This window comes from Fistularia commersonii, chromosome 29 (assembly GCF_037954325.1).
Source record: "Fistularia commersonii isolate RoL2024-O1a breed Wild chromosome 29, RoL_Fcom_v1.0, whole genome shotgun sequence".
NCBI classification, from domain to species: Eukaryota; Metazoa; Chordata; class Actinopteri; order Syngnathiformes; family Fistulariidae; genus Fistularia; species Fistularia commersonii.
Window position 1 is genome coordinate 8,660,850 of NC_141312.1, and position 23,668 is coordinate 8,684,517.

The window sequence follows — 23,668 nt, forward strand, 5'->3', positions numbered from 1 at the left end:
GCCCTTGGCTGAGATGAATGGCTGGAAAACGAATAGATAACCAAAAAATATATATATTTTCACGAGGCTTCCATCAACAGTAGGTTGTAAACTGAAATATTATACAGTGCCATGCAGTACTGTCTAAATATATATATAGATTAAACCGTTCTCTGTTTTTGTTTTAATCACTAGGATGGTATTCATAAAATAGTCAATTTTAATTTGTTGACATTTTGCCTAATCTGCCAATTTGTTGAAAATGAAAATCTTGGAAATGATGAATACCTTCTCTTAATTTTTGCAGCATACAAAAATTATGTAATTTCATGTCTCTGCTGTTTATATGCAGAGACAAAGAAAAATTAAAGAATTAAAAAAATAAAAAATTAAGAACTCTAAAAAATGTAAAATGTAAAATATATGCACATAAAATGTAAAATAAATAAACAAACAAAAAAAAGCAAATTAATAAATAAGTAGAAAGATGGCAGTACAATACAATACAATTTTGAATACAAAATGAAGTTTTTAAAATTGTAATTGAGACTGTTCCCTTTTTTTTTTCTTCATACATTTTCCTTTTTTGCTTTTCCCTTCAGGGGTCACCAAAGCAAATCAGCCTCTTACATCTAAACCTATTCTGTGTATCGCCTTTTCTCACACCAACTAACTTCATGTGGTCTTTCACTACATCCATAAATCATCTCTTATCAAGAACAGATACAAACATACTTAAATAAAATCCTATTATCACTTTGCTAAGATCAAAGATTTAACTCACCACCCGTTCATTTTAAATCATAACTTCATACCACACAGTGATATGCAGTGTTTACAGATGAAATTGTTTCTTTTGAATATGTCAAAATAACAGCTGGCTGAGAGAACACTTGAAGGGATAATTGCATGGAGCAGTAGAAATGTGGGGCCCAACACTTTATTTTCAAAATTGTCACACACACACACACACACACACACACACACACACACACACACACACACACACACACACACACACACACACACACACACACATACTGAACAGGTAGGTAGCTGTCTGCATACACAAATAAGCCATACAGGTTTTGTGCTATGTAAAATGCACAGCATTGTGAATCTGATGCAAAATTGTTGTGAAATTCACTGTTCAGAGGATACATAATTAGAGATTTATTTTACTGTCTCTATGGTTACAACCTGCAGTATTGAGAAAATAAAGAATGCCATATTGAAGAGGTACCTTGCTTACTCCATGAGGCTTTGTTGCCTAACTGAACCAGTCCCTTTAAAACTGACCAGTCATGTTAATGTCTGGTCATGATGAATTTCACCAATTTGCAGTATAGATACACACATATATATATATATATGGGACAGATTTGAAGGTATCCTTCAGTGCTTTTGAGTTTGTGTTTACTGACTGACTGCTGGCAGGAAGGCAGGTAGGTAACACCTGATGCCAAACCACTGCGTTATCATCCTGTGCTACCATCTAAATCAAGAGATTTTGGCAGAGGCCATCAAACACTTCCATCACCCCCTCCATGTTCCCCCTCTTTCCAACTGTGGCTAAAGCTGACACCCACGCTACATTCTGTCCACAGACCTGGAATGAAGACCAATGTCTGTCAGCCGCGAAGGTGTGACAGAGAGATTAAGAAAGGTCAAAAGTTGAGCAAGGATAGGCCAACAAACTCCTTTTTTTGGACACTAGCAGGAAAGGATGCGGTAACCTTGAAAAAAGTAGCAGGTGGCGCCACCACTGGTGGAGGTAAAGTAATGAGGCATAAAGGCTTGTGATGGATTCAGTTTTCCTTGCTTGTTTATACTTCAGAGGTCAAAGTCACCAACCAGACATGTGCCAGGGACAGATGGAGATCTTGGTCAACTACAAACCATGTGACTAGGGCTTGCTTGAAAAGCATGTAGTTGAAGCCTAACTCATACATTTATTTGCTGTCTGATGAGTTGAACAATAATGAGGGGATGCAATCTAGGTAGCTGGAAGAGAGTGTTATGGATTGAAAAATTCTTGATTAGAAAGTGTGAGATTATCATCAATGAACACAATAAAAAAATAAATAAATACATTCTCACGTCAAATCACATTGCATTAGATAAAAGAAAATATTTTTGTTGTGGTTCATCAATAGCATGTGAGTTTTGACTGCGTGAGAGAAACAAATATATAAGAAGTTGACAGTTCTTTTATGGTGGATATCAATGAAAAATTACAAGTTTTATGGCAACCACATGTCACCGAACTACATCTACAACACATTGTCAAATACAAGATAAACACAAACAAAGAGATCAGAACGGTTATCAAGTTCTTGTTTTGAAAATCAATGCATAATGACCCTAAAAGGCATTGCCTAAAGTCTCGTGTCCCAAGTTGAGAAAATTTAAAACGAGTCACATGGTGTGACATCCCCCCAAAATAAACTGCTTTGTCATTTTGTTATTAGTTGTATGTCATTCACACAAGAAGGAACCACCTGTTAGGAGAAAACAAACACTATTTAACAACACAAGTGTCAATTCCTTAACTGCAAAAATGATGCTCAAATATTGTTATTATGAATTTTTGTGGGAAGTGTTAGCGCTGAGTTGCTTTTTTTAGGGGGGGGGGGGGTGTTAATGATCTGACTGGATGCAAATACACCTTTAGAATTAATGTCAATAAAATATGTCACATCATTCATACGATAAATATAAACAATCTGTCCACAGTGCTAATGGCCATTTTGAAGGTTCAGTCATGACTTGAAGTACAGGAAATAATTCAATGGTGGAATTGGACCTCGTGCTTTGGCATATTGCCACCCCATTTATACAGGGCTGGCGGGATATCAGAGAGTCTCTCCATGGGGGATGTTACCCCTGAAAGCAGACCAGGTGCGAACTCCATGGAAAGACCACAAGCCTTGGAGATTTACTTGATGGTAATCCACACTTGTTCCTGGTTATCTTCCCTGCTAGGGAATCTAAAGGTATGAAACTATACTGTCCAGTTTGGTTGGTCTCTATCTATCTTTTGTTGGTCTGCAAGTTTTTTTTTTGTTTGTTCGTTTATTTATTGTAACTTCTGAATACAGAATACAATTAGAGAATTATTCAAAAATCTGCCATTAGAGATAAAGCATTGCAGATAGAGCTGTAGGCACATCATTTAGGTACACCTAATTCAACAAATACATATTACATGCATTTGCAGGCACATTTGATGAAAAAATCATTAACATAAGCTTCTTAAGGAACCTGAGTGTAGCATAAACTTTGATGTTAGTGCTCTGTTGGATCAGGTTTTTTTTTTTTTTGTTGGAGTTAACACGCAAGATGAGATCACCATATGTATGTATGTATGTATGTATGTATGTATGTATGTATGTATGTATGTATGTATGTATGTATCTATCTATCTATCTATCTATCTATCTATCTATCTATCTATCTATCTATCTATCTAGCACATGTGCACATAAACACACACACACACACACACACACACACACACACACACACACACACACACACACACACACATACATATGTACTTGTATGTGTTTGTGCTATAAAACTACTAACGAATGTAAAATAATATGCTAAATATTCACCATAGCATTGGAGACATTTGATTTTTCTCCATGTTGTGGCAGATAACTTGAAGCTTATTTAGGTGCAGAACTAAGGTACACAGAGGAACATACACACAAACAGGAAACAGATGATACACTCCTTCACCAGACATACACTTTCAATAACTTGGTCAATATCAAACAAAGCCAATTTTACTTGACTGATACAAGTCCCTTAAAAAATAGAATAATATGATAAATACATAGACATTGCAGACTACCTTTCATATTCATTCTTTTTCATTACAGCACGATAAACTGGCAGGAATACATGGTGATTTACTGAGGGGCTCAGGAAAAAATAGAAAAAAGGTCATTATATTTCTCTCAGTAGAAGAATGCAGACACAAATTAATGGAGATTGGATGTGGACAGAGAACCCCTTTTGGAAATTGAAACAACTGCACTTAATCAGGCCATTATTGGTCAAAATAGTTGCTTGGATCCAAATCAGTTTAAAAGGGATGAGTACATCGCTAACTTTAACGGAATAGCATAAAATGTACATTTTTCTACTTACAACGCCTTGTATCTGATGAACATTAAAGTGAATTTTTACGTATATTCAGAAAGGTCATAGTGATTATAGTGATAACCCATGACTTTTGATTATAGACTTAAAAGTAAAATGTATTATTTAGATATCTCAGCTGTAATGTTATAGGTTGCTTTACTAAAGTGAAACAGAGTAGCTTGCAGACTCATCAGGAAAAGACTTATTTGCAGATATACTCATAATACTGATCCTATTGTGTGATTGTGGACAACAGCTTTTTGCTGTTCACTGGAGCGGATATCACTTTATGTCTTCATACAATGCATGGTTTGACTATTCATGCTGCTCAATAAAAGTGCATTAATCAAACTTTGTCAATACGGTTATAAAAAAATATCTCCATAACACTGTCTTCATCAATTTATCCCTTGAAGCTAAATTATGTTCGTTGTTATTTGGCAAGTACAAAAGCATCTTCACTAAATTAGAATCCATATACAAACCTATAAGATTAATCATTTCATATTCTATCAACCCACTAAACCCATTTGAGCAATCGGATTGAATATAAAGCCAATTTAAATCTGGTTTAAACATAGAATGATTAATTTTTTTTTTACTCAGAATTTAATCACAGTGCCTCCATCAGGTTGTCTGGGCAAACATTTTTAAATGATTTATTTATTTATTTAGTTTCTTTTTTTTTTTTTTTTGCTTTAATTAAACAGTTGGCGTTCAATAATAAAAAGCGAGTTCTGGCAGCAAGATGATTCAATAAAATCTCAACACCACTGGATGGATCGTGATTTAACAGAACTATAAATTTTAGCGTCCCCTTCCTTCATCCCCCCCGCGTAAACGTGATCATTTCTGCTTCCTTCCTCTCTACGGTAGGATTAACTCCTACACTGGGATAACTGCTCTGTCATCAGCCCCCTGATCCCACCATATCCATAACGACTCGTGTCCGAGTTTACGAAGCGGGTCCACGTCCTGCTCACCAGTGCGTGGAACCACAAGCACGCGTGGACGCTGGAGACGCGCTTTGAGCGCAGGCTTCGGCGCATCCAGCTCCTCTCCGTATCTTGGACCCCCTCAGGCTGCGTACTGACATTACGCCTCGGAGCGTTAAGCCGCGTTTAATACATTCCTCCTTATAGGCCCGGGGAAGCGTGGCGATCGATGTGTTTGCGACTGTTGGCGCAGGGTTTTACTGTGTTTATAGCAAGGAAACCCCCAGCCCCCTCGCTTCTCTCTTTTTTTTTTATTGCAGCGAACAGGAAGGGAGGCGGTGGGACCGAAGTCTCAATTCAGCACCGTGGACAGAGTCCGCGTTCGGTCTGTGCGTCTGGATGTTTGGGGAAATAAAAAAAATAAACATTTCAGTTCCGACTCGGAACTTCGAGATAACATGACCACCACCACCCCCCCCCCCCCCCCCGCCCCAACCCACCCACACACACACACACACACACACATAGATCCATTTGTCGTCCGGTATTTCTGCCCTGCCAGAGCACCTGAGCACTTCCACGCGATTGAAAGCCTCTTGTCGTGGTAGTGGCGGGGAAATGTGTGGATTTGGAAGTAATATGAATTGATGAATGTCATAAGGGCAAAAACGGCGGTAGGAAAAAAAAGGAATAATAATAATAATAATTGGAAAAAAAAAAAGATCGTATTTCGACAATCGACACGCCTGTCATAGTTAAGCGCATCTCAAATATTCACACCGGAACCACCCCCCACATCCACCCCAACACATACACACACACACACGACCCCCCCACCCCCCCAACACACACACACGCACACTAACTTGTACTATTGATTCTCCTTTGAATTTCATCCGTGGTTGAGTACTACTACCTCTGCAAGTATCACCGCCAGCAGCAGCAGCAGCATCGGCGGCGGCGGCGGCGGCGGCGGCTCTTCATGTTGTGGTGGGGAATACGCATGCGTCCGACATTGGAATTACCGCACAGGCAAGAATAAGTTGTGTCTCGTCTATCTTCACTGAAAAATAATAATAATATTAAAAAGAAGACGCACGGCGCCGGGATGGCGGTCTTGAGAGTGGGGAAAATGAAGTGTTTGTGCGTCTGGATGCTCCCCCTCGTTGTGGTGTGCGCCCAAAGGTAAGTAAAAGCTTCGGAAGATGCTCCACTCGTATATGTATTTTTCAGTGTTAAACACAGCGTGGACAATACTTTGGAGTCGAAGGATGGTTCCTTATTTACCAGCTGTGCTCTTTTCTTCGTTATTATTTTTCTTTCCCTCCCACAGCGCCGGTGTCAGTGACCCCAGCAATATGTCTTTGGTTAAAGAAACGGTGGATAGACTCTTGAAAGGTTACGATATACGATTGAGGCCAGATTTCGGAGGTAAAATGAACTTATCTGTCGTCATTATCTGTTCGAGTCTGCGCCTTGTCAGCCTGCATAATAGTGTGGCGTTTATATCCACGACACCTCATCCATTGATGTGTTGTTTTGTTTTTTTTTTTTTTTTTTTTTTTTTGGAGACAGTACAATGTCTTTAGTTACTGCAGTTCAACTAGGATGTCGGATTTTACGTGACATTCGAGGCAACGTGTGAAAACACACGATCACACGGATGTCGTGGTCCGGGGATGAACGACAGGATGATGGAATGCATCACTTAATTCGTTTGGATGAAAACCCAAGAACCCACGCAAACACATGTCATTTAACTTCTAATGGCTGTCACAACAAGTATATATTTTTTGCCCATGTCCTGTTAACCAATATCACCACTAGTGTGGCGAAAAGTTAAGAATTAATACCCCCAACTTTTAGGGGAATTACCAGTAACGCCACTGCAGATAAACGCATCTAATCCTGCCTAAAATCTAAAATGCAAACTATTGTCCGGCTGACAACAGCTAGATCCAGAAGCATTGATCTGCCTCTTTTTTTTCCACGTTTCATTTTATCACAATATATTTAAAGCAGAACCAAGTTACATTTCATAATAAAGGCTGCGAATCTGATCTGCAGGTCCACCGGTGGGAGTGGGAATGAATATAGACATAGCCAGCATAGATATGGTGTCCGAAGTCAATATGGTAAGTAGGCCATTATCACATCTTCTTTCCACTATGGGTGACCATTCTGAACTAATGATCCCGAAGCATGAACCCACCCCCCACATCCCGCACCCTCCCGCCGCCCAAACCGCCGGGGAAGCCCTCGCTTAAAATGTGTGTGTTGTTTTATTCCGATCACTCACATCGACATGTGGATCTGAGAGCTCAAAAGCAGCGATCGTTTTGTTTGATGCTCGAATTTAAACGTCTCCCCACTCCTTCGGGAGTTTGAATAGCGTGACGGTTTATGGACTGTTTGTTTTTATTTCCATCCTGGTGAATTATTGGGTCAGATACTAAAGAGCGTCACCCACTCGCCATAATAAACCAGAGGTTAATCAATGCAATAATGATCAGGGGGGGGGGGGGGGGGGGGTGAGTGAACCCAATCATCAAATTAATTGATGAAAATTTGTTATTAATATAGTTTTCAAGTAATTGGCACTGGTGCTTTTCCAGAATTCAGACTCAAGTGAAAGAACTTAAGAGATGTAGACAGTTGGGAGTTGTTTTTTTTTTTTTTTTTTTTTTTGCTGCATACAAGCGCACCTCCTAGCGATGAGATATTTGAACTGCAACTGCAAGGCTTCATTCCGTCATCACAGAAGGTCACTCATGACATGTTGGAAGTTAAAGTGAGCCAAAGAACATACACATGTATATATCTTATATATTTGTTGCAACATGTTTATAATTTGGACTGGTGATGCTCTTATTTTTGTCAAGTGTTTTTATCTGTTTATTGTGACCCGGCTCATTGTTGAAGTTGCAAACATTTTCCAAAGTGCCCTGCTGTTAAGTTGTTTTTGTGTTAGCTGAGGCATGAGTCATGTTGTGATGTCATTCAGGATATTTTGGGCAGCAGTACCCAAAGGCTGTTGTCCATGTTGTTATCTTTTTACTCGCAGCCTATGCTGATGAGCGGCAATGGGTTGAGAAAACAGATGATGCCCCGTTCTTTTAGATGTGACAGAGAACAGTGCACAAAAGGACATACAAAGACACATAGATGCACACATATGCACATGTAAAAATTGCCTGGAGTACTGAAAGGGACATATCTCTGTTGCTTGGCAGCTTCCTAACAAGTGTGTGCAAAAGTAGAAACTTGTCTTGAATTGTTGTCAGTTTTGTCCACTGAAATCCTCAGTGAGAACCATTGTGTTTTTACCAGGAATCAAACTGAGTTATTTTGACATGTTTTTTTCTCCCCACATTGTGATCCTCCCTCAAAATAAAAGGAAGGTCACTATCACCTTAGTAAAACCAGTCCAATAAAAAAACGGGCCATACATGACATTTTCTGCTCTTCGCTATGAATGAAACAACATTTTCTGGAGCTGTTTCCATATGAGTGAAAACGGAGATATGTCACAGAGGGATATCAAAGTGTTTCATTAGCTGTTATTGCAGAGTGAAACTGCGATGCTTCCACATGCGGTAATGCCCCTTTTCCCTCACCGGTGATCATAGTAAAAGGAAAGACATGAGCAAGTGAAAGCGGGATAAAATTGTTTTTGGATTTGATTGTACCATTGGGACCATTTACTGTGGAAACCACAAAAGGGGTCACTTTAAATCTGTTTTAGCACACTTACCAGTCAGGGAAATTCATTCTGAGAAAACTTCGGGCACCAGCCGACTCATAATGAGTCATTATGAGTAGTATGCAAGTCTCCGGGAAAGATTGTAAAGGGGACGTGGAGTTCTCTCCAGTATTCACCCAGATTTCGAGTAGTCAATCATGTCGCAAGGCCATTTCCCTTACCCGCACACTTTTCTTTAAATTAATAATAAAACTGGCATCTACAGAGATTTGTCGTTGATTGACTGACTGACAGAGTAGTGCAACATGAGGAAAACTATATAATGTGCCACTCAGGCCTCAAGCCAGGCGGGAAACGAGGAGGCTGTGGCCAGTGTCCATTACATACCCACGAAAGGTCACCAGTTCCTAGGTGTTAGAGCAAATGTCCCTGGCCTTTGAGGGTAAAAGGGGAAAGGATCTGAATGTGTCAGGCCCTGGGGTCAAATTTATCACCTCCGTGAATGTGGCATAAAGAGACAGAGAGAGATAGACAGAGGCAGCATAGGAGAGAGCACTGTGACATTAGCGATTTAACATGTGGAGAGCCAGCAGCAGCGTTGGTGTTGGAGGGAAGGTCATGTACCTAGTGCAGCAAAGGGCTCATTGTACATGACTCAGAGGTGAACATGCAGGGAGTGACATACACTCTGAATACCAATGTCATGTTTGATATTCAACCCAAAGCAGATGGCCTGGCATGGGTTGAGTGATGCAGTGGTCAAAGAAAGAATTCAAAGTATGCTCATCTGTGGGGGGATCGTTAGTATCTTGGCTTCTACACTTCATAAAATACAAAAGAAGTACTCATATTTTCCTGCTGTTTTGTATTTAGTCGCTGCTGAGCTCTGCTGCGGATTCCCTATTCAACTGTTTTACCTGAACAGTTAAGCAGAATACCATTTTGATGGGATTTTGATTCAAACATTTTTGGTGAAAATGGTGTCATGAGGATTACATCGGATACTTGACACATATATATAATATATACACCATGGATACATTCTAATGACTATTGGCCTTATAGGAAGAAATTATTGCTTGCTATATGATAAGAAAGGAAAGAAATAACCCGGAAGCATTTAAGTGATATATAATACTTCACACACACACACATACACACACACACACCTGAAAGCTTCCAAATGATATTAAGTCTGCAAGTGTGGAGTGATCTAAACAAATTTCACAGTAGCAGAACTGTGAAATTGACATCAGAGGAGTTTTATTCAGTGTGTCAATGTGATTTTAATAGGCTTTCATGGTAGTGGTTGAAGCACTTCTCTGTTTACTTTTGAAAAGCCGTGAAACTATAAGTCGTCAAGACATCATTGTAATTGATAGATTCAGACTAGACTACTTGTGTCCTACCTGTAAGTATTCTAAAAATGTAGGAAAAGACCATCTGGGAATAAAATGCTTTGAAATGCTCTAAGTACTAACATAAACATGTGCTATAGAACAGATTAAACATAAAAATATACTTGATTTCTTTTTAAATGTGAATTATACATTTTACATTCCTGTACAATGAAATTTTTTAATTACTGGTACATATTTAACATTCCAAAGGGTAGAAATAGAGATGATTTAGCGCTGGCATCCCCAAGGTGTTTCACATATAAAATCTGAACAGTGGTTTAAACCGAAGTAATTTCTATGAATTTGATCTTGTTAGTGTGCATTTACAATGCAATATTGCAAAGCAACACTCCCTTTACTGGGAATCGGTGAGTTGTTGTTTTGGTAAATGCCCTCTGTCAGAAGGGGGAAGAAAGATTTGCATGTTGGTTCAAACCATCCAAAAAGCATTTTTTTTCACAGCTAGTCCACTGGATCAGAACTGAATGTGGTCTAGATTGTGACCAGCTCTTTAAACCCAACCACCGTTAAATAACCATTATCTTTCTTGGGAAATAGGTGCAACACTGCGCATAAGAGAATTTCTTGTGCAAAGCAATAGAAGAAAAACAGTATATGATGCATGCTCACTCTTCAACTCTGTGGCTTATCATGCACACAGGGTTGTGTGCGGGGAAGCTAAAGGCAATACCCAACACTGGGTGAGAGGTGAGGCACTCCTTCACCTGATCACCAATGGACCACAAGGCTGCACATTGAGATACAGAAATAATTCCCTATCTCATTTATACCACCGGACAAATTGCAAAAGTACAATAACATGCATTCTCACAAGAGAATCAAAATATATTAAAGATGTTCTTGTTACAAAATCAAGTTACAAAAAATGAAGGATTTCATAACTCTTTATGTGACTGGTGACTGTTTTGGAGTTGTGACGGTCTCCAGGTTTCCTGTATCCCTGTGTATAGGATAATCATTACACACAATGAATGAATGAATGGCGATACCAAAAAGTCCTCCAAAAAGTTAATTATTTGTTCATACATTAGAATGTTTTTTTTGGCCATCTTAATCCTACATACCTTTAGAAATTTTAAAATGACTCCCGTCTTTTCTCATCGCTCATCATTAATCATCTTGCTATTTTTCTTATTTTTGTAGGAATGTCATTGTTCACATCATATATTGGACTTAGCATTGAATCAGATTTTTTTTTGACTTACTGCTCTAAATAGGCCCCATAACTCAAAAACTAAATTACAGTTTGTTAAACACAAGAAAACCCACAACGGTTGTCAGCGTTCATTACTAAGACACTGTTTTCAATGAGACGGAAAGAGACTACAACACTAGGTGTCCACCTCTCCTCTTCTGGTTCATTTTTTGGGGTATGTGGAATGACAAAAGTAAAGAACCTGTCTCGTCGGAATCGATTTTTAATACGGTACAGTGAATGCCTTGTTGGACACTGTTCACCTTGTACTTGTCAACGCACATCATTCTACAACAGGGGTCTGAGTGTATACTTGTTTTGCAGTTGAGGGAGAGAACTGGGTGGATGGTATATACACTGAATGCTGAAAAAAATGTAGCAGGAAAAGTCACATTTGTAAACCATTACCATTGCTTTTATTATTACATGTTCGACCAGAATTGATGGAGCCTGGGTAATTTGTGACATGTGCATCAAGTTAAATCCAGGATACATATTTTTTTTCAGCTGAAATTTAATTTTATGTCCCAAGTTGTCATAATGATGAACTATTTCTCAAGTATTAACTACTTCTCAACTCTGGCAATTCATGACATCATGACCCATGGGCTATTTTAAAACCTTAATGACAACCGAAAAAATACAATCAGAAAATAAAATCAACAAATAAATAAATAGGTCAAATCAGTGGAGATCCAAATGGAGAAATCGTTTTCTGTTTGCTGCTCTTACTACAAACTAAAACAGAGCCCTATTATTCACAAAATCCTACATTATTATTCCAAAATGCCTGCAGATTGTCTTATAAAGATTACCTTTCCGCTCATGATTGCAGTGATTTTTTTGACTTGGTGTCCAGAATATTTTATTTTCCTTTCATCAAAGAACAAAACCTCACCACATGTGCACTAAAATTGAGTTCCTACTTTGGATCCACTTAGCTTTTGTGAGTTGCTGTTTACAACGCTTAAAATATTCAAATCAAACAATGGAATTGGTATGACACCTCAGAGACTGACTGGCCGCTTGTAGTTTTTCACTGATAACGTGTTCAAGCAGAAATTAGTCACAGTGATCACACTGAGTCGAGTGAAAAAGATGCCAACAGTCTGACCTTCTGAAGGCATTGTTAATAGAGGAAAACTGCTAAACAAGATATAGGTTTTCCTTTTTTACGCCCAGGAATATAATTTCACCTGCAGCTATGGGGGTCCTGTTAAGTCATGGAATTAACAGTTACTAAGAATGACTGAGAAATAAGCTAGGAGATAGTTGATGGTTATCAATTTGTGGATTCACAAATTTGTGTCCCCTGTCACTTTACCCCAGGACAGGATAAACTGTTTAAAAACAAACAAACAAACAACAAAAAACAAAGGGACAGCTAAGCAATAAGATACTGTGCAAATGGACATGGTAAAATATGTTGCAGAAAAAAAATGGTTCTTTTGGTGCTTCAATGATGACCAGATCTCTCCTGTTTCCCTTTATGACAGATGATGTAATTTCAACTGTAGCTCATTTAAAGATCAATCAAATACTGCAGCAGGTTACTAGCAGCAAATGTTCCTATTACCATTTGATAGGAATATACATTTATATTTTGTCTCTCTGATTTATTCCTATGATTACCAGTTTAAAAATACATCTTTTATGGCCTCAAGAGCTGTTCTGTGATCTTTTACTCCTTTTAATTAATTCAGAAAAGAATAGACATGCATGGTATACAAAATATGTAAAAAATATAGGGTGATGAAATCATTCATTGTTCAAGTGCAATATTATTGCTTGGTGTTACATACTGTATATGCCTGCCTATGGAGTCTTTGGAAGCTAATCTAATTGCACTTAAGCAGAAGCAATTGGATGCAAACAATACACAATACTTGTGAAATGAAAACAGACTTGTGAGTTGCATTTGAATAGGTGTTTTCCGTTAAGCCGAGCCAATTAATTTAATCTAAATACAAAAGATGCGTGTTTCTGGCAGGAAAATATATAGTTTAGTGTTCCTTTATGTGACAGAGTAAGGAGAAAAACAGTTGATTAAATTCTGTCAGATTCAGCTAATATGGTATTATACTGGGGTGTCACGGTAGCGTGGTGGTTAGCGTGACGGCTTCGGCCTCACACAGCACCCTGGTTTGACTTTGAGCAGGGAATAAAAGTGTGAATGGTTGTCTGTCTGTATCTGTGGCCTTGGGATTGACTGGTGACCAGTCCAGTGTGAACCCCTCCTCTTGCCCGATGGCAGCTGGGATAGGCTCCAGTATCCCCCGCTACTCTGAGTGGAATAAGCAGCGGACAACGGACGGATGGGCGATTTTATACTGAATTAGTGTGGCAGAGATGTTGATGTATTTTCATGGGCTGCAATTTGTGATGTTGCGAAACTCTACTGGTTTGTACCGCAAGATGTTATTTTCTGCAATCAGGATAATTATGCACAGTACATCGCTGAGAATACTGAGAGTAAAAGGGAATCAGCGGAGGTAGAAAATTATACTTTATTTTAAAGCTTTGTTATATGAGCAGCTTCTTAACACCCAATATTCCAATCAGTCGTGAAAGTATTTTGTGTTTAGTGCTATCGTGAGCTTATTAACATCCAAAGCGAAGGTCAAGAACATTATAAACATTATGATACAGCATGTAATAATTTGCATCACACTGTTATGCCTAACTACGTCCTCACAGAGCCACTTTATATCACCACATACTTGAACATTCATTTAGATTGCATGGTACCTGCAGAAATTTGTTGATATATGCAGACTTCTGCAGCAGCAGAATAAGGATCCTATATATAACATTAGCCATACAGGATTACATGCCTCTGAAAATGAAACTGGAAATGTGACGTTGTAATCTGCTTGAAAATGGTGAATTCATTAGAAAACACATAACTGTTCCTCTTTGCGCTTCAGCTTTCATTTTTGGGTTTCTGATAATAAGAAATATAAATCGGAATTAATTTGTAGGTTTCCGATAATAAGAAAAATAAATCTATCAATAAAATAAAAAATAAAAAATATATCCAAATCATTGTTCCTCACAAAATCAGTTATATTAATCATGCCTACAAGTTGGAAAGCAGACAGCTGGATCAAGCTCATGATCTTTCACTGTTAAATTAAAGCATCACAAAACCCACAGTTGGAGAACAATGTTCATCCATCCTAGAAACAGAAGAAGAAATTTCTTTATCTAAGCTAAATATGTATATTCTATAACCCACTATATTTGAATTAAAAAAGAAAAAAGCATGGATCTTTTTGAAAGGATTGTCCGATGACTTGGAGGCAGACACATCTGCTAGTAGATGTTCACCTGGATTTATGGTTTGACTTTTACAATTGTGTTGGTTTTAAAGATTGTGACCCAGAAATCGGGTCATTGGATTATTTAATGTTTTTACAATGATTTACAATGATTTTTAAAATGATTTTCTGCATCATTTTTGAAACTTTGGTGACAACCCATTCTTAATCTAATTGTTGTTTTACTGGTTAACTCAGGTTAAAAAAACACACACCTCACATGACTCTGATTTTGACAGGTCACGACAAATCATCCTACGTGGCGAATTCAGCTGGATGTTTAATCTATGACAGTGTAAAACAACGATTATACTTTATATCCATTTTGATATATAGATTTACTGCTTAGATCATTAAACATGTTCCAGACACAGCGTATTATACAAACAATTAGTAACATGGCTCTAAATGTCAAGGGAAGGGAGGCATGAAATCAATGCCCCCGGTTTAAACAGGCTACTGTTCAACAGCAGCAGCAGTCCCCTTGTTTGTGCACAGAAAGCTGGGCATTGACAGCAAGACTGTTATTTCCTAATTGCAGGTCAATAATTTTCCATACCTGTCTCAAGTCTTTTGCATTCTCTTTGCTGGTTTGGGAGCGTTGCATGGCCAAGGACTTGCAGGAAGGATTAGACAGAGTTGCAAATCGAAGTGGGTTAATCGGTTGGCTTACAATTTCAGGAGATGACACTCAATTCACTGTACCAACTGTTCAGTTTACGAGTTGGTTTCACATAATCCTGTTTTGATATATTGTCAAGTGGATGTTCTACAGTTAAAATAAATACATTTAAGTTTATCCATCTATCCATCCTCGATCGCTTATCCTGCTCTCAGGGTTGCGGGGGATGCTGCAGCCTATCCCAGTTGTCATCGGGCGAGAGGCGGGGTACACCCAGGACTGGGCCACATACAATGACAGACAACATTCAACATTTTTTTTTTCAGTTAACCTGCTGCAAATTTTTGGAATGTGGGAGGAAACCGGAGAACCAGTTGGAAACCCAAACAGAAAGAACATGCAAACTCCACACAGAAAGGTCCCCTCATCAGAATCGAACCAGGGTCCTTCATGCTGTGAGGTAGAAGCACTAACCACTGTGCTACCACAATTAAATTTATATTTTTCATACATGTATCATGAAATGTACTTATTTGGAGACAAAGGCCCGTCTAGAAAGTTCAAACAAATCCACATGAACAAAGAACAAAATCAAAACATTCTGGTGGATTTCTTCAGTATCAGTTTTGTCCCTATATCTACAATTCTGGCATTGAATTAGAAAATAGGAGTTTTAGCCGGCAGCACTCTGAAGAACTCTTATTGACCATAGAATCATTAGAGGTGTGCTAAATATCACAGAACTAATGTGCCATCACTTTATGATGGGAATAATGATTTGACAAATGTCAGACGCTGGGGAGGGGGCTCTCAACAGTACACGGACCTTCAAAACAAGATCAAAACAATGCAAACCTCCTCTTGTCTTTCTTGAAGCATAGAAAAACAAATCAAGTATGTCCATGTTAATATACCTCAAACACATTTAGTATATTTTATCACAAGAGTAAAATTCAAAAAGAGCATTGAGATGATTTTCTTCAGTGGCCAAAAATACAAATTGGGCCCTGTACCCCATTTTCACCTGCATACAATATAATGATTTGGTATTGGCTGTTCAGGGACTGAAGTCACTTTATTGTGGCTTCATGCAAGTTTTCAAAGTATTGTCAACTAATTATGTCTAGATAGTGGTGCAACAGTACAGCATAGTTAATATAATATACATTATATGATGATGTATGGGTAGATCAGAGGATTAATGGATGCTTATTTAGTGAATAAATAAACACATATACAAACAAACAAACTCACAAATACATAAATGAGGTACTATAATTTGAAGCTTATCATCAACAACACATAACAGTTTATACAAGTGGTCAGTTCCATAGTGTACCGAAGGCCAGCGCGATTGTTGATAAACATTTGAACCTTTCACTTTGTCCACCTCTGACTGTGTAAGTGTTCAGAGTTGAGTAGGGGAGGACGGGAGCTATTTTTAGATTGTTAATCAAGGTAACATGTTCAGACTGACTGGTAGGCTGCTCTGCTTCCTCACTGGCTTTGCAGGGGCAATGCAAAAGTCTTTGGCTATTGCATAAGCGCTCATTTTGTGATTGCTAAAACATAAAAAGGGGCCTTGTACATAATATTTGAACTTGTTTTGGTGAAGTCAGATTTTAGAGATGGTGTAGAAAACAGTATACGGTAATATGAGCCAGTGGTATGTGTTTATTCTTAGGATGTGCATGTTATATGTGTGAAAATGGAGGACCAATAATGATGGATGACAAACATACTTTAATACTTTCAATAGAATGATAAGACGGATGAATGGATCCATATCTATTTTTTTTTTTGCAATATAGACCTTTCCACCTTCAACAAATACCTTTGTGTGTGACCTTAGGATTTTATTTCCTGCCTTGTCTTGTGTATGATTGACACTTAGTGAGCTATTGCAGCTCATACACCTCTGGTCTCCTCTCAGAAGCAATATCATTATTACTTTATTTTTTTCTCTTTTCTTTTATCATGTCGTTCCTCTTAATTAGATTTTTTTTTCTTCCTGTTGCATTGTTTCTTTCAGTATTGAAATGTCTGAAGCAGCTCAACAGTATGTTCACTTTTACCATAACCTTGTTTCACAGGCCCCTGTTTCATTTAGTTGCTGCTGTCAACATGCTTTCAAGTTTTCCAGTCTGCTATAATGAAAAGGCATGAACAAAATTTAATATTTTTATTGGCTGTGAGAGTTTTCAGCTGTCAATCAAGAACTTTAAGCAGACATAGTCCACCTGCTTCCAGTCACTGTTAATGTGTAATATCATATGTCAAATGTTTAGGCTTCAACAAGTGATGAAACATCTGTCACGAGGGAGGAGTGAAAACACACTTGCACTTAGCAGATGACTTCTATGTTCACTTCTCCTTCGTCCCTCCGGTGCAGTGTCTGGCAAACCTAGGCGAGAAGCACATGTCTGACCCAGCGATGCAACAAGGCTGATGATTGATGATGCGTTTAGCTGTGGCTCATAACTAACGTTGATCTGCATCATCAGCAGGTTTACGCTGTTTGCAGTTGCTCTCTCCTGTTCACCATTTTTTATGGCCATTATTTCAAGACGTGGATATCAGGCATTTTATCATCGAATTCCTGAATGATTCTGGTACTAAATAAAGAATAGTTTGTGAGTTTACAATTAAACAGTTGCTGCATTTTAATGTTTCTTTTGTATTTTTATCATTATTATTGTTTTATTTTGTTGACCAGTGTTTTAAGTGTAATGTCCAGGAACAAAAAAAATATTTTAATCGGCAGGCTGTGTAGACTGGCCCTCAAGCGATGGATTTCAGGACATTGACAGCAGTTAATGGAGAATTGAAGCAGGGGTGGGAATGACCATGGGGATTCCCCAAGGACTAGATGCTGATCTACTTAATATTGAGTGTGGAGCATGGTCCCTGTTTCTCTGTGTAGCTGTGTGAAAACTCAAAAGCTATATCTTCCTGACGTGCACAAAGCATAGCTTGGCCATAACCATTACATGTAGTTCATGAATGCCAATACAAGTTTTGAATGGGATGAGTAGGTCTGTTCTACCTTCAGCTCACAATAGGAACATTGCGAGCCACAATTTATTGCGGGTGCCTTTTAAAATCAAGACCTGTATAGATGAAGGAGAGAGATTGATGTCAGTGGTTGCTTACAGAGTGTACAGTTTGAAAAGGTCAGTTCAGATCTGCAGACCAATGTCTAGTTTAAAATGTCACAAGGCTGAAGTGAATATGACAGCTTTTAAACAAACTCAGCATGAAAACATTATCAGTTCTGGCTTCTCTGTGCATCTCCAAAATCAAACATTTCATATACTTTATTACAGAAAACCTCAATAAAATCATTGTCAGCCCTGTGCCCAGACAGGCAATGCAGCATATGTCCATCTGGTGGTTTGATTTGTATATATACTGTATACTGTATATATTCAGAAAACAGACAAATACCATATTTCCTTGAAAATGATACTGTTGCTAATTTCTTTCTTGCCTGAATGTAAAAAACTGGACTTTCCCTCGAAATCAATGAATCAGTCGGAGAAAAAAACACTGAAGATTTTGTACAACTGTGGTTAGGAATGTTTTATTTATTGAATTTGTTTTAGCCCAGCAGCTCTGACAGTTAGTGAGATGGCCAGTCTGGGAAATGACTGGCTTTGAAGAATCCACCTGATGACTCCCCTCAAGTAAGATGATGAAAGCATTCTATTTGAGGCTATTTTTGAAGGAGCCATTGCAAAACATAAGCGATGTCATGCTAGATATGATGTAATTGGCCTAAAATGCAACCTCCAGAGCCCACGAGTTGGGCTGTAACATAAATGTTGCAGTGAGGTTGGAGAGGTGTTCAGTGGATGGGTCTCGTAGACAGATAAGGATACAACAAGCCTTGTTTATCCTCGCTGTGTACCATTGACCCATAAAGTTTATCTCATAAAATTAAAGTAGAGAGAATATTGTTTCTTTTTGGCTAAAACACCTGCATTGACCTCACAAAGGTTTAATTGATGTGCAAGAATGTAGCTGCGTAATCCTGAGCCTCAGTCTCAGTGGTTTACATTTAAAATCTGCATATGTAATGTATATGTTTCAATCGTATATATAAGATCAACAGTTCCTCACTAAATAAAAGCCTTTTTTACGATAGTTACTTCATGAAGTGATAGTTACCAGAACGGCAAGCAGAGGTGGGTGGCAGTTTTGGCACAAGCAGACTTTTTCAGATATTTTAAGGCAGATTATTTCTTGGGGTATTTGTCTTGGTGTTTTGTACAAAATTATGAGAAACATCAACTCCTTACTTGACATGACAATATAATATGGATAGCTTAAATTGCACAATACAACAATAAAAAATCAAAACAAAATAAAAAAAAACAAAACAAAGCTAAACAAACAAACAAACAAAAAAAAAACACCATTAAGAATATCTTGTTTAATAGCCGTGTTCCTTTGTCAATTGATCCTCATAATAATTTGAATACATTTCTGTTCAAGTAAAATTGTTCCTGTGCTGTGGATCATGAGTGTTTTTTTGGGATACACGCACTGTTATGTTTGCTTCTATTGTGTTTTCAAAACAGCACAGCTGGTCCTTTGGTCAAAGTTGTCTGCATCATTTTCCGGGCAATGTTATTGTCACATGATGCGGCAAATTTGATTCTGTCTTTGGGATGCAAAACCAAAACGCCCACACATACACATACAATAACCTGATTGTATTTAGCGGCAGGGAAATTCTTCTTGTATTTAATATAGGTTTGAATTTTCAGTGTGATTCAATTTTTAAGAGGAAGAAATGCAATTGCTTTTAATAGAAAGAGATAAGAATCTTTTATGCCCAAGGTTTTAGCTAAAGTCCCCTGTTTCTGCATTTCTGTTTTCTTAATTTGGGAAGTGGTGTAGTTGTATAAATGAAGTCAATTACAACTGCAGTTCTTTGCTGTGGCCCTATTAAACAGAGTTAATCTCATTTTAATTACCGAGACTTCCGTTTTAATCAGTCGACTTTATTCCAACAGTGGATACATAGAGAAATTGGAAGACAGATTGGCCAGTCATGTAAATGTTTTCATGCTATATTTCCTCTATCCTTTTACATAAGCACCAATTCATGGAGATTTCATATGTAAGAAAACTGCTTCTTCATGGATTGTTTGTCATCCTATACATAGACACACTGAGCCTCAAACAGGCTTTTCTGCTCTACATATTTGAGGTAAAGTGTTTTCTTCATCGCAATGGGAAAGCTCTCAAAACTCTGGGAGAAAATATCAAAGCTTTGTATTTATCATATTCTCTCTCTTCTCCTGTGACTTCATACTGACAGTCTGAATAATAATTTCACTTCCAAATACAGGCCTAATTTACGTATACCAGCTGCCTCACCTTGGAATAAGTTTTTGTTTTATTGACTATAAGTGCTTGGTCTTGTTTGTCTGTGAAGCACCCTGTAAAGGATTTGTTTATATTTCCTTAAGTCCCACTTGCTTTATTCAGAAAAAAAGGCCACCACATATTTAATTAGTATTCAACACCAACCTGTGTGAAATGCAGATTTTCACAGAAATTCATACACTGATTTTTATTTGGTCATGGATGATATGGACTGAGTACAATTTACATTGGCCATAATAGAGTACAATAACTGCAAATTTGCAGTTTGTTTATTTTTTGGAAACCGTAAAGGTAGGTGGAAGATTCAGCATTTCTTTCGTTCTATGGCTCTATCCCACTGAGCCATGTCATTTGAAGTGTTTTGATCCTCCTCTTTGAAAAATATATAAGGATAAAGTACATTAGTGCCATATGGCACCTGCAAACTGGAGCTACTTTGCCCTTCACAGTTTGCTGAGGATACCCAGGGGGCTCCTGTTTGCATGTGACTAAATTTTTGACTGACTAGCGACAGGTCAAAGTTGAGCCCTATTTGCTGGCATCAAAGAAGCAATGTTGCTTTACACAAATAAGCCTAGATAGATAGATAGATAGATAGATAGATAGATAGATAGATAGATAGATAGATAGATAGATAGATAGATAGATAGATAGATAGATAGATAGATAGATGAAAACTGTCCAAATTGCTATTTTACAATAGCTGATACCATCTAAGGAAGCGCCATTTAGAGAGTTTAATTTGTAATCAACAGGCACAACTTGAAACTCAGCCAGTTATCAATAAATGGAGTTCCAAGAGTTGAAAATCAACTTTAAATCTTGATCTCATTCAATATCTGTTTAAAGGGGGCGGACAAACAACTCAGGGGGAAAAAAAAACAAAACAATACCGTTGCCAGGATTAGTGTTAGTCCTGATTTACTGAATGTTCAGGTTGTCAGCGACGCACTTTCATTTCTGAGAACTACGGGTATTAATGCTTGTTGATGCTGACATCAGATTATTTTCTATTATTACAACCATTGTTATTTAATGTTGCATGTAGAAATCCAGATTTAATTACCTTACTTTTGAAACATTAACACGGTAGGCTTCAAGTCAACATGCAATGAAAGGTTCTTTGAATAAAAGGAACATAGAAATACATCAACATATTATGTTTACTGAGCATCAAGTTCTTTCCTACAATTATCGCAGGGGAACATATTACTCTTTTAATCTAGTATATTTCACTCTACACACAATCTATGTGTGTGTGTCTATCTCTTTCATTTCTGGTGTTATGTGGATGTAGTTGCTTTATGTATTTTTTAATATAACGCATGACTCCATCTATGCCCTTGTAAGTCCTCAGTCTCCCACAGAAAAAAAAAAATAAGAGGAAAGAATAAACCTACACCCATACTGAAGCTGCCCACTCCTAAGGCATCCCTGCAGCTCTTGAAGGTCAGACACACCGTGAGGAGCTATTGCTTCTTCAAGGGTGTCCTTGTTCAATGAGACTCTGTTTGCTGGCTTGCGATTCTGGACTCACACAACACAGACATAAATGCTTAACTTGATTTGTGGTCCAGGTGTATGTTGATAACTAGTTTACTGTCCTCACTCAAGCTCCATATGTGACATTGATCCAAAGATGCCTATATATTACATTATCTCATTGTTGACGATGTGAACATACGGCGGCTGTTTCTCGGAACTTTGTTCCTAGAATTCCATAATGCATGAGGTGTGTCACTTTTCCAGTACGCCAGGTTTATTTGTGTATCAGATAGTTGGAGTAGTCAAAGTACAGATGGCGAAATGATTTTGAAAATAAAATAAATCAATCAAATAAGTCAATTAATACAAACAATTACAGTCACACATTGGCAATGATGCTCGAAGGTCAGTCTTTATTATCTCCTTCGCCATGTCTTGTGTGCAATATACCTGAGATGAACACCTTTTTCAAGTGTTTTCAAGTTTTCTCCGGAGAGATTGAAGCCAACTACCACCTACTCCCACAATAACTGGACATAACTGAAAAAATGTAAACTGAAAAAAATGTTTTCGGAAAATAAAGTTATAGTGCAAGACCATAAGACATTACATTACATTACATTGCATTTGGCAGACGCTTTTATCCAAAGTGACTTACAATAGAGGACATAGGGACTGCAAATACACTTGCAAATACACGATGCACAGGAAATATACAGAACAGTAAGCTTGGGTTAGTGAGGGTTTTTTTTTTTTTTTTTTTTTTTTTTGGACAGAGACACACAAACGTACACACACACACACACACACACACACACACACTGCATAGCCTAACTTGCTGCCAACCTGATCTGGGGCATCAGCGCAGTAAAAAGTCCTGAAAGAGAAATGTTATTAACGTTAAGACCAAAGTAACAAAGTCATGGTATACCAGTCTTAGTCTTTAAATGAAATCATTTGCTTTAATATAAGCTACCCTTTCCTGAATTTGTTAGTTTCTTTCAACTGATATAAAAAAGAATTCAAACCAGCATAGTTTTTTGCTATGGCATTCCTACAGGTGTTGAGCTGATGAGCTGTAATCTGTTTGTGAACTGTGTTTGACAAAGCCTGGTTGCCTCCTGCTGTGCCTACTCATGTTGCTTGCTAAGCTAATTGAGCAACAGAGCTCTGCTTGTCAATTCACCCATGAGGCCGCTGCTGATGCCAAACAAAATTGCATTGCTCACCCTCATGTTATCCAGGATGCAGAGGCACTAGGCTTGACTGAATAATTCTGAGAGGAAGATAGTGTTGAGGAATTCTATTAGCCAAGGTTTGAGCCAAGTTGTGGGAATTCATTCAAAAACTGTGTCTGACAAAGCCACTGAGTCTCACTGTGATTACAGTGAAGCTTGCTAAGCTCTCCTTGATGATTATCTGTGAATTGAATGTCATAATTAGTGAATTACATCAA

At 38.0% G+C, this 23,668-nt stretch overlaps 2 protein-coding genes across 2 annotated transcripts in view; one reads left to right on the top strand and one right to left on the bottom strand.

Moving 5' to 3' along the window:
* Positions 1-5,248, bottom strand: part of gabra6b (gamma-aminobutyric acid type A receptor subunit alpha6b) — a 39,193-nt gene extending 33,945 nt beyond the window's left edge. Inside the window, exon 1 of the mRNA XM_086177388.1 lies at positions 5,118-5,248. Coding sequence (XP_086033514.1) covers positions 5,118-5,230 — 113 coding nt within the window. The 5' untranslated portion in view covers positions 5,231-5,248. The remainder of the gene's footprint in view (positions 1-5,117) is intronic.
* Positions 5,249-5,955: 707 nt separating this feature from the next.
* Positions 5,956-23,668, top strand: part of gabrb2b (gamma-aminobutyric acid type A receptor subunit beta2b) — a 52,136-nt gene continuing 34,423 nt past the window's right edge. The window contains exons 1-3 of the mRNA XM_086176727.1: positions 5,956-6,254; positions 6,403-6,500; positions 7,137-7,204. Of these exons, the coding sequence (XP_086032853.1) occupies positions 6,178-6,254; positions 6,403-6,500; positions 7,137-7,204 (243 nt within the window). The 5' untranslated portion in view covers positions 5,956-6,177. The remainder of the gene's footprint in view (positions 6,255-6,402; positions 6,501-7,136; positions 7,205-23,668) is intronic.